Genomic DNA, 13246 nt, shown 5'->3' with positions numbered 1-13246 from the left:
ATCATGTCTCTCTTTCCCTTTACTGTTGAACACTGTCAACTCGTTATTTCCTCCCTCTCCCTTTATCCTCTGCCAGCTGACAATCTTTGTCTCTAGAGGTCTCTGTCTCTTGAGCATCTTAACAATGCTTTTATCTTTCACTGCTCTGAAGCATTTAAGGCTTTTGTCAGTGCTTTGTTTCTCAGAACTCTTCAGTTCCATGATGCTTTTTCTCTGTCTTTATCTCTTTGTGTCAGTCTCCAAATATATTTGCTTGAGTTCTCTTTCTCTCCTGTTCTATTCATTATACATCTTATCTACTCCTACAGCTTTAGTCATTACCCATCTGTACAAATTATTACATTGATTTCTGCAGCTGCAGTCTTTCTTTGGAACTCCTGACATACATCTCTAATTCTCTGTTAAATATTTCCACCCTAATATTCCATAGACTCTCAAAGTTCATGGTCAAATATGAGCTAACTATATTCTCTAACCCCTCCAAACCTGCATCTCTTCTTATCTGCCCTTTGGTGATCTTTGGCATTGCCTTTTTTTTAATCACTAAGACTAGAAAACAAATTTCTCTCCCATCTAACTCTATCCTCTGCTTATATTACCCATGTTGTAGCTCAAATCGCAGATTCTCATTATTTTATTGGTTTTTTTTTTTTTTTTTTTTTTTTTTTGGTCTTTTTGAGACAGGTTCTTCCTATAGCCCCAGCTGGCCTGGAACTCACTATGTAGACCAGGCTGGCCTTGAGCTCATAGAGATCTGTCTGACTCTGCCTCCTAAGTGCTGGGATTAAAGGCATGCACCACCATGCCCGCCTAACAAGACTTAGAAACTTTTATCCAGTCAGGTAGTTTATTACAGACATAATGACCAGAGTTTTAGCATATGTAAAAGCTCTAGGCTCTAGATGCTAAGAAGGAAAGTAGGTGTTCAACAGAATTCATATTGTTTCTGTAAGCAGCTGAGGTACAGTAAGTCACTCTATTAACCTATTACTCTTAAGGAAAAAGTTTGCCCAACATTATTCCTGGGGCAATGGGAACAAACATTTACTCACTCCAGATTTGGAACCAATGACAGACCAAAGTAAGGATACCACCAAAGTTCAATTTGGTGAACCAATGACAGTGGGTAGGGTTTACTTGCAAGAGCAGAAATGACTCAAAGACAACTGTATAACCAAACCCCACCCCAGGATGGGTGATAGCTGCACAACTTGCAGGCAGCTCAGCCAGTTGGAGAGTATCTTTTCTGTGCAGCTCAGTTGGTCTGAGCCTATTCCAGACAGCTTGGCTTATCTCTGCCTCTTTCAGGCAGCTTGGTTGATCTCTGCTTCTGGGCATCTTGACTGATCTGTCTCTTCCAGGCAGCTCAGCTTGTCTTAAGAATGTGTCTCAGCAGTCCTTACTGTTAGATTTAAGAGAGCAGAAAAGGAAGGAATAAAGTTAAGAAATAAGAATGAAAGCCAGACCTGAAACAGGCCAAGAATATGTCTTCTTTAGAAGCCACAGTGAGGGACAGAGGCCACCACCACGGAATCAGGTATCTGCAACCAGGAAGAAGCCTTGAGGTTTTTATAAGAAAGCTACCAGACACAGCTACAGCTTGCAGGAGTTAACTCAGTGCCAGGGTCTGATGTCCTTAGGGTGATTGATGGCTTTCTTCCTAAGATTTCTCAGGCAGGGCGAGTGAGTTATCTATGGCACTAAAGGAGACACACTGGTTCCATAAAGTCTCTCTCAGTCGAGGGAGTGACTGATTGATAAGGCTTGAGCAAGGCCAGGCTGCCAACTTGGGACCAGTTAGTTGGCCACTTTAAGGAATTTATATCTTTATGGCTTCCTTTAATGAAGCTTGTGGCTCTCCTGCAATTCACCCATTCTGTCACTTACTGCTTACATAAGTTAAGAGAGGGAAGAGACCTAATGGATTTTAGTTTCAGGGACTTCTGAAACTTTTGAATTGTTTACTTCCTGATTTTAACCTGTTTCCCTACTAGATGGAATGTTTCATCCTACCCTCCACCCCCTTTAGAATATCCTGAGCCTTTGTATGTTTTCTGGGTGGTTTTGGGTTTGTTTGTTTGTTTGTTTGTTTGGTTGGTTGGTTGGTTGGTTGGTTTTTTTGAGACAGGTCTCCCTGTAGCCCCAGCTGGCCTGGAACTCACTATGTAGACCAGGCTGGCCTCAATCACAGAAGATGTTCTTGCCTCTGCCTTTGAAATGCTGGGATTAAAGGTGTGTGCCATGCCTGACAAGAACATACTGAGTCTTAATGAGCTTCTCTGAAGGATGGAATGTTTGATCTCAGAGGAAATTGCTACAAAATACTCCATTACATTCTTTCCTCCCCCTCTTCTATAACATTCCCTGAGCCTCAGAGGGGGTGGCATAGAAGTCTGACTATTCTTCTTTAACTCCAGTAGGGAACTAAACCCTTATGTCCTTTCATTTATCCAATGATAGGACCAATGGAGGGCCATTGCTGAGGTTGAAAATCTCAGTAGTATAACTTTTGCTATATAAACACAATTGAGAAAAAAGCAAAAATGGGAAATGGAAAAATATCCAGACACTGACAGCAGTAGTAACCTATGATCATAAACACAAATGTCGGGAAGCACCTTAACCAGTATATCATCCTCATTTATCGAAGCAATGATAGTTGTTTCTCCACTGGAGCCTATGACTATTCATAGGTTTTTGTCTAAGTTCCCAATACCAGATGTGAATTCTCCCTATACAGCAGTCCTTAAGTACAATCAGAAAGCTAGTTGTATCCATAACCACTTGTGCCACTATTGCATTAGCTGACATATCTTGCCAGGTGCTTCCATCACGAAGCATGCAAAAACCACAGTTGAGTGCCTAGTAGCAACTTTCATCACTACAAGAGCTAGCCCACAGGGAGGGGACACTTCCAGCTCAATCCTAGCTTTATCTCTCCAAGTCCTAGAGCCAGAGCATGTCCTAATATCCAGTTTTGGATGTAACTTACAGCAATAGCAATATCTTTCATTATTTTAGGAACCTCTAGGGCTTGTGTGGCCAACAACTCCTGGGGTGGTAATCCACCCCCTAGCACTAGGATTTTTAACAACCTTAGGGCTTCTGGGAGCATCTATTTCTACTCTCACAAGATACCCTTGTTTATTCTGTAGTATTTCCAGGCTCAGGCTGTTGCAGAATTTTCCCAATCACCTTATAGATAACAACTGTGCCTTACTTACCCATAAAGGGCCCAAGAATTGCACAGCTTCATCTGGCCTTTAACCTTTGTGAACTGATTTCCATCTTGACTTTTAGTGAACTCACATGTCTCTCAAAAATGGCTTTCAAATCCTCAAAACAAGTTAACTTTATGTTACCTATATATAATGAAACCTTTTTACAGAGGATGAGTAGTATAACATGAAGTCCTGAACTACAATCCTATAGTGAATACTGGGGTTATATAAATAACCTTGCTGATATACTCTGAAACTTTTTGTTATCCATTCTAAGTGCCAGGTGATCACAGAAGTTTGCGACTAAGAAGATACTAAAGAAAACAGAAAGGTCTAATACAGCATGAAGATTTTATTGTTTATATCAATGGTCTGGCTTCCTCATCCTGAGGAAGGTCTGAGCCTCTTCCAGGCAGCTTGGCTGGTCTGAGCTCGTCCAGGCAGTTCAGCTTGTCTGAGACTGTCTCTTTAGGAAGCTTGGTTGGTCTCTGCCTCTCCAGGCAGCATGGCTGGTCTGAGCCTCTTCCAACTGGGCTGCCTGGAAGATACCTCCAACCTGTTAAGCTGCCTGCATGTTGTGCATTGAGCTCCAGGTTTTCAGTTTTCATGAGCCACCCATGCTGGAGTGGGTTTTTGGTGATACAGCTGTCTTTGAGTCATTTCATGGAAAATGCTAGGTATCCCGTCTCTGCCATATGTCTATATATAAACCTGCTATTTTGACTCAGAAGATGGTCTATTCTTTTTGGCTAGGCTTTGGTCATATGGTCATCCCAGGAGATAAGAAGGGGATGGGTCAAAATTTCTCTCCTTACCATGCACCCCTCCCCCAGCATCCCCTATATTTAACAGTATTGTTAAAGCCTGAGGTAGAACTGTTTTTTCAGAAGAGTGCAGAGTAAATACCAGGAGTGGTAGGGCATGCCTGCAATCAGATGTCTAATGAATAGATGTATAGTAATATAATTCTTCTTAGGTACCATCTTACAGAAAAGATACTCCATCACCTTGCACTGATTTATTCAGCTTTGGTTTCTTCTGGCCTTAAATCTGAAGAACTGGATGTAAAGGTATTGTTTCTCTATATATTTGTTCATAAATATTGTTCACAAATCAAAATTATACTTGAACTCAAGTGCCCTGTGAGAAGAAGCATTAAACAGACAAAATTTCTTAAGGTCAAATAAGGAGCGGGTTCAAATTATTAAATATATTTACAACTTAAACTCCTGTTCAAAAGGCTTTTAGGGTCTAGGGAGATGGTTCAGTGGGTAAAGGTGCTTGTCACCAAGACTGATGATGCATGCCTTTAATCCCAGCACTCAGGAGGCAGAGGCAAGTAGAACTCTGTAAGATCAAGTCCAGCCTGCTCTACATAGTTTGGAGCCAGCTGGGGCTACATAGTTTGGAGCCAGCTGGGGCTACAGAGAGACTCGCTCTCAAAAAGACAAAAAAAGTTATTTATGAAAGATATACTAAGTTTTTATCTACTACATAGTAGAAATCACAAGATATTTGGCTAGACCTACTACATAGTAAAAACCTCAGGATATTTGGCTAGGGTAATATACATTGGTAATCTCTAATCAGCCTCCTTTCTTGATCCTTTTTTCCATGTCCCATTCTAAAATTTAGAGATCTGTCCAAATTCGGGGTTCATTATTTTCCTTTATCATTTTATGTTCTTTTATTTAAGAACTCAGACATTCCCACAGCCTCACTTTAATTTTTCTGAATACAGTTCTTAAATTTTTTCCCCAGACATTTAAGGTCTGCACCTATATTCTAGCAGCCAAATGGAAATCTCCACATGAATATCCCAATGATACCTCAAACTTGCATATCCAAATACAACTTCCCTTTCTCCCACAGGCTTAATTTATGACAGCATTGTTCAGTCCAGTCAGTAGTGTTCTCTGTAACATATGATAGGTCCACAGTGTCTCTCCTCTTCCCACTGCCACTTCTCTAAGTCAGACCTCCCTCACTTTGTACTCTGATTTTTAAATGCCTCCTTAACTAGCCATCCTTTTCTTCTCTTTCTTTATTCCATCATGTACTGACACCAGTTATACTGTTAAGATAGCTAGCTGTGAAAACTCACCCCCTAAAGTATGCTCTGAAAGTAAGGAAGCATGTCTATTCACTTTTATATTCCTGGCACCTAGCACAATGCCAGTACGTAGTAGGCTCTTGGTAAGTACTCACTGTTAAATTTTCTTGCTCAGAGACTTTTCTTATCTTCCTGTTTCATTCAGAATAGAGTCCAAACTCAGCTGGATTTACATTTTGGTCCCTAAGTAACCCTTTTCTGCAAAAACCTCCACATATCACTCCAGCCAAAGAACAAATATCATCTGGCCTGCCTTTCCCCAGGAATGCTATTGGCCATCCTCTTGGAGTAAGGTTTCAGAGTTCTTTCAATGCCAAGCTCAAACACTACCTCCTTAAAGAAATGTGCCCCAATCATACCCTCTGAGAATAAATCTCACCATCTCCCTGTTAAAAATATCAAGAAATGATCTGTTTGGAAATTTCAATCTCATGGTACATTCTTAACAGAAAAGTAAAAATCTTAGAAAACTTATCTATAAATAAATGAATGGCGAATGTAAATTTGTCTTGTTTATTCAGATGAGGATTCATTGCTTGGTTAGCCTCTTCCCAGCATGTGATAAACAATTAAATATAAAATATGCTTTAGAAATAATTCATTCTATACACAGGGTCTATGATATCAGAAATGTAATACTGAGTGAGATGCACAGGGGAATACCACATAGTGATGGTCAAATTACAAATCCTTTATTAATAGCCTGTGGTCAGAGACAGGGCTAATGCCCAAAAGAACTCTTGACTCCCAGGAAAAGTAGGCAGGGTTTAAAAAGCTTAAAACTACAAGTACATCATGCCAGGGGCAAAGCCAATAACCATAGTTACATCAGATCAACATAGTTCATCAGACCAGGGGCAGGTCATTTAACAAAGAGGTTTTCAATTAACACAAAGTTTTGGTTAGGCTAGGAGGGAGGACATGCTACCTGGACATACTACTTGCCTACTTGTAAGTTTCCCAGTATTGTAGAAATAACGTACTCCCTGAAACTGCCTGCATGAGACATTCTTTTTGTCTGGCTGACTGCCATAGGAATGGCTGGGCAATAGCACAGAGTAAAGGAAAAGTCAGCTAGAACAAAATGGAGTAAGTTTTGCCATTTCATTGTCACTGTGTTTAGAGACAGTGATGTGGCCCAGAAAAGGTATACTCCAAGGAAGGCATTTAGGGATGAAATAGGAGTACAGCCCAGGTATAGTCCATTTCAAGCAAAAGTCTGCTTCCATCCACATTGAAAACTATTCCAAATTTTTTCCAGGTCCATCTTAAAAAGTAGTCCATTTTCTATAAATTTTGAGAGGTTACCATAGTTTTACTCTGTTATCAGCATGTATGCATAAGCCTCTCATTGTCCTGCCTTGATTTTATCAACACATTAAAATAGGTTTGAGGAGGTTGGGGGATGTAGCTCATTGGTAGAGTGCTTGCCTAGCATGCACAAAGCCCTGGATTCAGTCCCCAGCACTACATAAAACTGGATGTGGTGGTGCATACCTGTAACCCCACTGCACTCAGGAGGTGGAAGCAGGAGGATCAGAAGTTCAAGGTTATCCTTAACTACATGGGGAATTCAAGGCCTGATTTGAAAAACAAAAGAGGGAAGATGGTGGTGGTATGGCTGCAGGCACCAGAGCAATAGTGGTGGTGGCAGCAGTTCTCAACATGGCACAAAGGGCTGTGGGGTAAATGGCTCAAGGTGGTAGACTGCAGTGAGGATGGTGAGGATGGCAAAGGACGGTGAGGATGGCAAAGGACGGTGAGGATGGCAAGGAGCTTTCTGTGCCCCTCAGACCCAGCCATGTGCTCCTCCAGGGACTGGCCTGGGACACAGCAAAGGTGGGGAGTTTTAAGTGGGTGATGACCTTCACATTTCAATCAGAGGACTTAAAACTGGACACCAGCAAGAAAATGTCTCATCACTTGTTCCCCCAACCATGGAGGAAGTTGTGAAAATAGTAGATACCATCTGGATCCAGATACCAGACTGTATCTTTGATTATGAAAAAGAAAACTATCTGTCTCCCTGAGAAAAAGCAAAAAGTGGTTTTCTCCAATATTGATGTACCTCTAGTGAGAAATTCAACAAGTAACTGTTGCCTATTTGCTGCACAAAGCCAAAATGTTCTTTCTTAAACACAAGTATAATCATGTGGGACAGAGCAATAGAGACAGGAAAATAGTAGGAACCAGTGTAATTAAAATTATGACCCTTCCTATGAGCCTGGAGCTCTAATTGCCTCCCATAAACCTGAAGTTGTGGTCCCTTCCTGTCAACCTGAATCTGTGGTCCCCCCTTTAAACCTGGTGCTCCGGTCCCCAACCATGTTTCCATATTCCTCTGGTGGTGGACTGATGGTGGAGCAGATTGGAGACAGAGGACTTTGTGATGTTGGACAGCAGGTTCAGCCTTCTGAGTGGTTGCACTCTCCAAAAACCCCTCCCCCAAAGTCCCAGTTTGTGCATGGCAGTGTCTTTACCTCTGTGTTGGGCTTATGCTAGGGACAAGGGAGGTTTCTGTTATTTGCAGATTTTAGTCTCGGGAGGACTGATTCTCAAAAATGGACTTCCCACATCCCTTGATGACCACCTGTGGTCTTGACTCTATGTGTGGTCCTGGGCACCCAGGCCTTGATGTTGGACCTTTCCCATTCCCAGGTACCAAGAGATTTTCCACTATTTTTCCATTTCTGTTCTATGTTTCCCAGTGTACCTTCACCAGTGCCCTCCAGAAAATGTAAAGCACCTAATTGAACTATATTAATGAGGGTAAGTCACAGTTTGGGAAGTTAAAAATAAATATAAAATAAAAATTTAAAAAGAGGTTGCTATTACTATTATTTTAAAGCATACTGTTATTTGACCTTACTTTTTTTAGTTAACTTTTGTCTCTTAGAGAATGTCAGTATGAACTATCATGATTTTTTTTTTTTTTTTGGTTTCAGGCTTCTGAATTGCTTAGCCATATTTTTGTGGGATTTTTGTGCATTTCATACAAAACATCTTAATCACCTTTTTACCTCCTCCCCCATTTATACTCCCCTATAACCTCCCCATTGGATTTCATACATTCTGTCATTTATGTCAAAGCCTATCGAGCAAGTTAGTGTACCCAGACATCCCTCAGTACAAGTTCATCCACTAGGGTCTAGTCAACCTATTTAGAGTTCTTCCTTAAAGAATATCAACTTTCCCTCACCTGGCTGTAATCAGATACCAATAGTTCTTCTGGTAAGGTTGGGATCTGCTGCCCATTTCCCAGTTCTATGTTGAGCATTTGTCTGATTGCGTTTACATGGTCTTGTACATGCTGACACTATTGCTGTAGGTTCATATGAGCAAGGTCCCAGGAGCCTGTAAGACTCTGTTTTCTATATGGTCATGCACTTCCTCCCCTAGCTCTTGCAATTTTTCCATCCCCTCTTTTGCAATGGTCCCTGAGCCCTGAGTGGGTGAAGTTTAATATAGGAGTCCTGTCCAAGGACCCGCACTCTTCAGACTCTTATTTGCTACACTTTGACCATTTGTGGCCTTTTGTGCTTATTGCCCTCTGTTGCATTAGGGAGCTTCATTGATGAGAGTTGAGAGATGCATTAGTATTCTTTCTACCCCTTGTTCCACTATGTTCCATGAGCCTTAGGTATAGAGGTTCCATTGTAGATGTATCACTTAGGGTCGGGCATCTCACAGATAATTATTCTCTCTGTCTGACCCATTGTGGAACTCATAATCTCTGTTGTAAAAGAAGCTTCTTTGATGATTGGTGACTGGCATACTTGTCTGTAAATATAAGGATTCATATTTAGCATATAGTAAGAAATTACATTTGTCCAGGAATATGATAGCATTAGGGTTTTCTGTAAGATCTATGATCTCTCCAGCCATGTGTATGGCTAAAAGTGCTGCTACTGCACCAATATAGTTTGCTGTGCCCATCATTGTTGTAGTTATTAGGCTTTCAAATGGGGTTGGACCATCGATTGATGTTCTCCCTTAGCAGTTTGCATAGTGTCCTCCAAAACTATGAGAGCTGACCTTCAGGGAGGTGGCTTCCAGATCAGTTTAAGCTCTGTTGTTCCAAATCCTATGTCTGAAATATGTCCTGTCTTCAGCAGTAGGGTCTTACCTTCAGGCTCTGGGGGCAATTAAGGGCTGTGGCAATAGCCTGTGTAATTTTGGGAATCTCTTGGACTGCTCTGACCAACAACGCATAAGGAGGTTTCTCCTGTCTGGCACCGTTTCTTGTTCTATAGCCTTCAGCTATGCATGTAGATTCGTGTAGAGATATTGTATGTGTAATTTTTCAGTAAGCTTTTGAGCTAATACATTTCCCTCTGGTTTTTCATACTAGTTAAGCATTATTTATCTCTCCTCTCTCTGACCCTGTCTAATCTTCTTCTCTTTTTCCTCCACATTTAAAGTGCCCATTTCACCTCTGATAATACCTGTCTCCTATGGTTCCCCCGCTCCCAGCTCCTTCTTCTCCTCATCCCCATAGTTCCTTGTATAACCCTCCCTTTCCCCCTCCCAGTTAAATATTCCCATTCTACCCATTTCCCCCTTGGCAACACCTGTCTCCTACTGTTCATCTCTCGCAGGCGCCTTGTTTAGGGTTTCTTTCCATTTTCTTGGCTCCTGCACTTACATCAGGATATATACTCACTATTTTGGTGCCAAGATCCACAAATGAGGCATAACATACATCATTTGAGTCTGTGTTACTTCACTTAGAGTAACAGTTTCTAGTTCCATCCATTTACTTGAAAATGTTATGATTTCGTCTTTCTTTACCACTGGTAAGAAATGTACCATATTTTCATTATCCACTTGTAGGTTGAGGGACACTTCCATTTGTTAGCTACTGTGAAAAAAGCCACAACAAACATGGACATAAAAGTTTCTCTGCAATAGAATGAGTCCTGTGGGTATATGCCAAAGAGTGGTATAACTGGATCATATGGTAGGTTTTCCACACTGTTTTCCGTAGTGGTTGCACGAGTTTGCAATCCTACCAGCAGTGAATGAGTGTTTCTCCTTCCCCACATCCTCTACAGCATCTGGTATCATTTGTTCACTTGATATTAGCCAGTCTGACTGGGGTAAGATGAAATCTTAAAGTGGTTAAAATTTTTTATGGATTAACAGTGAGCATGGTGGCTCATGCTTTTAATACCTCTGTGAGATTGAGCCCAGACTGTTTTACATAGTGAGTTCCAGGCCAGCTGTGGCTACAGGGAAACCCTGTGTCCAAAACAAATTTCTATGAATTTCTTTTGACTTCCCCTCCCTAACTCCTTCTATATCTACTCCCACTCTCCACCCCTCCCAACTTCATGTCATTTTTTCTATAGCCCACTGATTCCAGTTTGTACTCCTGAGTGTGAGGCTATGCACTAGAGCATGGTTGACCACCCCAGGCCACACCCTTAAAGAAAACTGACTATTCAAGTAGCCATTAGTTGTCAGCAGCTCCTCAGGTAGGGGTTGGGGCTCGAGAACCCTCCCCTCTCCATACTGGAATGTTGATTAACATGATGTTGTACAGGTCTTTAGCAGGCAATCAACAGCTGCTATGAGTTCATGAGGGCTGTGGTCCTGTCATGTCCAGAAGACACTGCTTCACCCTGTCTTGCCCTACTTCTGACTCTTAGAATCTTTCCTCCCCTCTTTCACTATGTTCTCTGAGCCTTGGGGGATAAGGCAGTATGATACAGAGGTCTCACTTATGGCCAAGCACTCCACAGACACTTATTCTGTACTTTGACAGGTTTTGAGTTTCTACATTTACCACTGTTCACTGTACAAAGAAACTTCTCTGATGAGGTCTGAGACCTGTAGTCATCTATGAGTACAGAGATAAAGTCTATGGCCATACCACCCAATCTCATCTGATCTTGGAAGCTAAGCAGGGTTGGGTCTGGTTAGTACTTGGATGGGAGTACAGAGATAAGAATTTAGAGGAAAGTTTGATATTATTCCCATTTGGCAAATATTAGTAGGTTCACTTCTGGGCCTGTGAGCTCCTGAACCATGGGTTCTTGGCTAGATTCATAGTAGCAGACATACGTTTCCTCCCTTAGAGAAGGATTTATTGAAACACAATACCAAATTAATTTATGTGTTCTTTATGATTGTTTGTTTTTAAAAATTATTGTACTATGTTTTCAACTCTTTTTTATTATTTTTATTTTTGTATATGAATGAGTATATTGCCTGAATGTAAGTGTACCTGTGTCATGGAATGCCCTCAGAGGCCAAGAGAGGGTTTCACAGCCCCTGGAACTGGAGTTACAGATGATTGTTAGCTGCCATGTGGATGCTGGGAATGAAACCCAGGCCCTCTGGAAAAATAGTCAGTACTCCTAACCACTTAGCCATTTCTCCAGACCCAGTACTAAATATAATATTAAAGACTTTATAAATAAATGACAAGTGGAAGTAAAGAAAAATGCATTCCACAAATTAAAAAAATAGGAGAATATCATTTTCAGAGAAAGAAAGAAAATTGGTTATCCTCACAAATAAAGTGTCCTAGATTTCATTAAGCAGAAATGTCAAAAAAAATGTAGGAAACAGCATATTTTAAAATGAAATGGAGATCTTCTTTAAGGGGTAAAAACTCATTCAATATTATGTCTTACAGGGTTTATACTGAGTTCAGTATTGTATAGCTGTATTAATTCAACTGTGAACCTAAAAATTTACACCCACTTTTGGTGGGTATATCCTTGCTCTGGAAGTTGTTACTGAATATTTTAAAGCTATAATGAAATGCTTCTTCTAATCATGTGGTTATTAAATAAAAAAATTTTTGGCCAGGTGTGGTAGCACACACCTTTAATGCCATCACTGGGGAGGCAGAGGCAGGCGGATCTCTGTGAGTTCAAGGCCAGCCTGGTCTACACAGTGAGTTCCAGGACAGCTGGGGCTACAGGGAGACCCTGTCTCAAAAAAGACAAAAAAAATTTTTTTAAATAAAAAAGATTAAAAATTCATTCAATTTTATGTCCTACTGGGTTTATACTGAGTTCAATATTGTATAACTGTTTTAATTAAACTGTGAACCTAAAAATTTACAGCTACTTTTGAAAGAGATGTATCTTTGCTCTGGAAATTGTTATTGAATATGTTAATATGTAATGAAATGCTTCTTCTAATCATGTGGTTATTAAATAAAAAAATTTTATTAAAAAAAAGAAAGCACACACCTTTAATGCCATCACTGGGGAGGCAGAGGCAGGCGGATCTCTGAGATTGAGGCCAGATAACCAAGTTCCAGGCCAGGTGGAATCTGAAAAAGCCAAAAAAGGGGAACTTTTTCTAAATTAAGAAATTTGCTATTGCTGGGAATTATTTCTGTTCTTCTTTGTAATGTTTATGCATATAAGGTGTTTTGATCAAATCCATGCCCACTTCTTCCCCTCCAACTCCTCCCATATCTCCCCATCACTTTTTTTGATAACTTCATATATTCTTTCTTTTGTTTTTCTTTCTTTATAGTCCATTTGGCTACTCTAACATTCCCCCCTCTGAAGAGGTAACCCTATAATCTTTTAAGGATTAGATACAAGCTCCCAAATGCTTTTGACATTTTTGGCCTTGGAACAGAGTATGTTGCTAACAGACCCAAGGACATTTTGACTTTTAGCCAAGAAACTGGCTACATTTCTTTGGGGTCTTTTTACCCTAACTTCCTAGCCAGTTCCTACCTCCTAATCTTATCACGCCATCCTCTGAAGGGGTTACCCAAATTGCTAATAGGGAATAGGGACGCAGACCATTCTGGCTTCTTCTGTGCTGAACAGGAACGCAGGGTGAGGCAATTGGAGTACCCCTTCAATGAGTCTATCTAAAAGACTCCCAAATTGTGTACCTCATATCTCTAGCGGGAAAAAAAGTCATTGAATCCTGA

General features: G+C 40.7%; 1 protein-coding gene across 1 annotated transcript in view; it reads left to right on the top strand.

Moving 5' to 3' along the window:
• The window catches only part of Shoc1 (shortage in chiasmata 1), an 88047-nt gene that overhangs the window by 69778 nt on the left and 5023 nt on the right, over positions 1-13246 (top strand). Inside the window, exon 25 of the mRNA XM_029562522.1 lies at positions 4198-4291. Within this exon, the coding sequence (XP_029418382.1) occupies positions 4198-4291 (94 nt within the window). The remainder of the gene's footprint in view (positions 1-4197; positions 4292-13246) is intronic.

Source organism: Nannospalax galili, unplaced genomic scaffold, assembly GCF_000622305.1.
Source record: "Nannospalax galili isolate Female #2095 unplaced genomic scaffold, S.galili_v1.0 scaffold1255, whole genome shotgun sequence".
In the NCBI taxonomy this organism is placed as follows: domain Eukaryota; kingdom Metazoa; phylum Chordata; class Mammalia; order Rodentia; family Spalacidae; genus Nannospalax; species Nannospalax galili.
The sequence above is the reverse complement of the archived record's forward strand: the minus strand, read 5'-3'. Positions and strand labels throughout refer to the sequence as shown.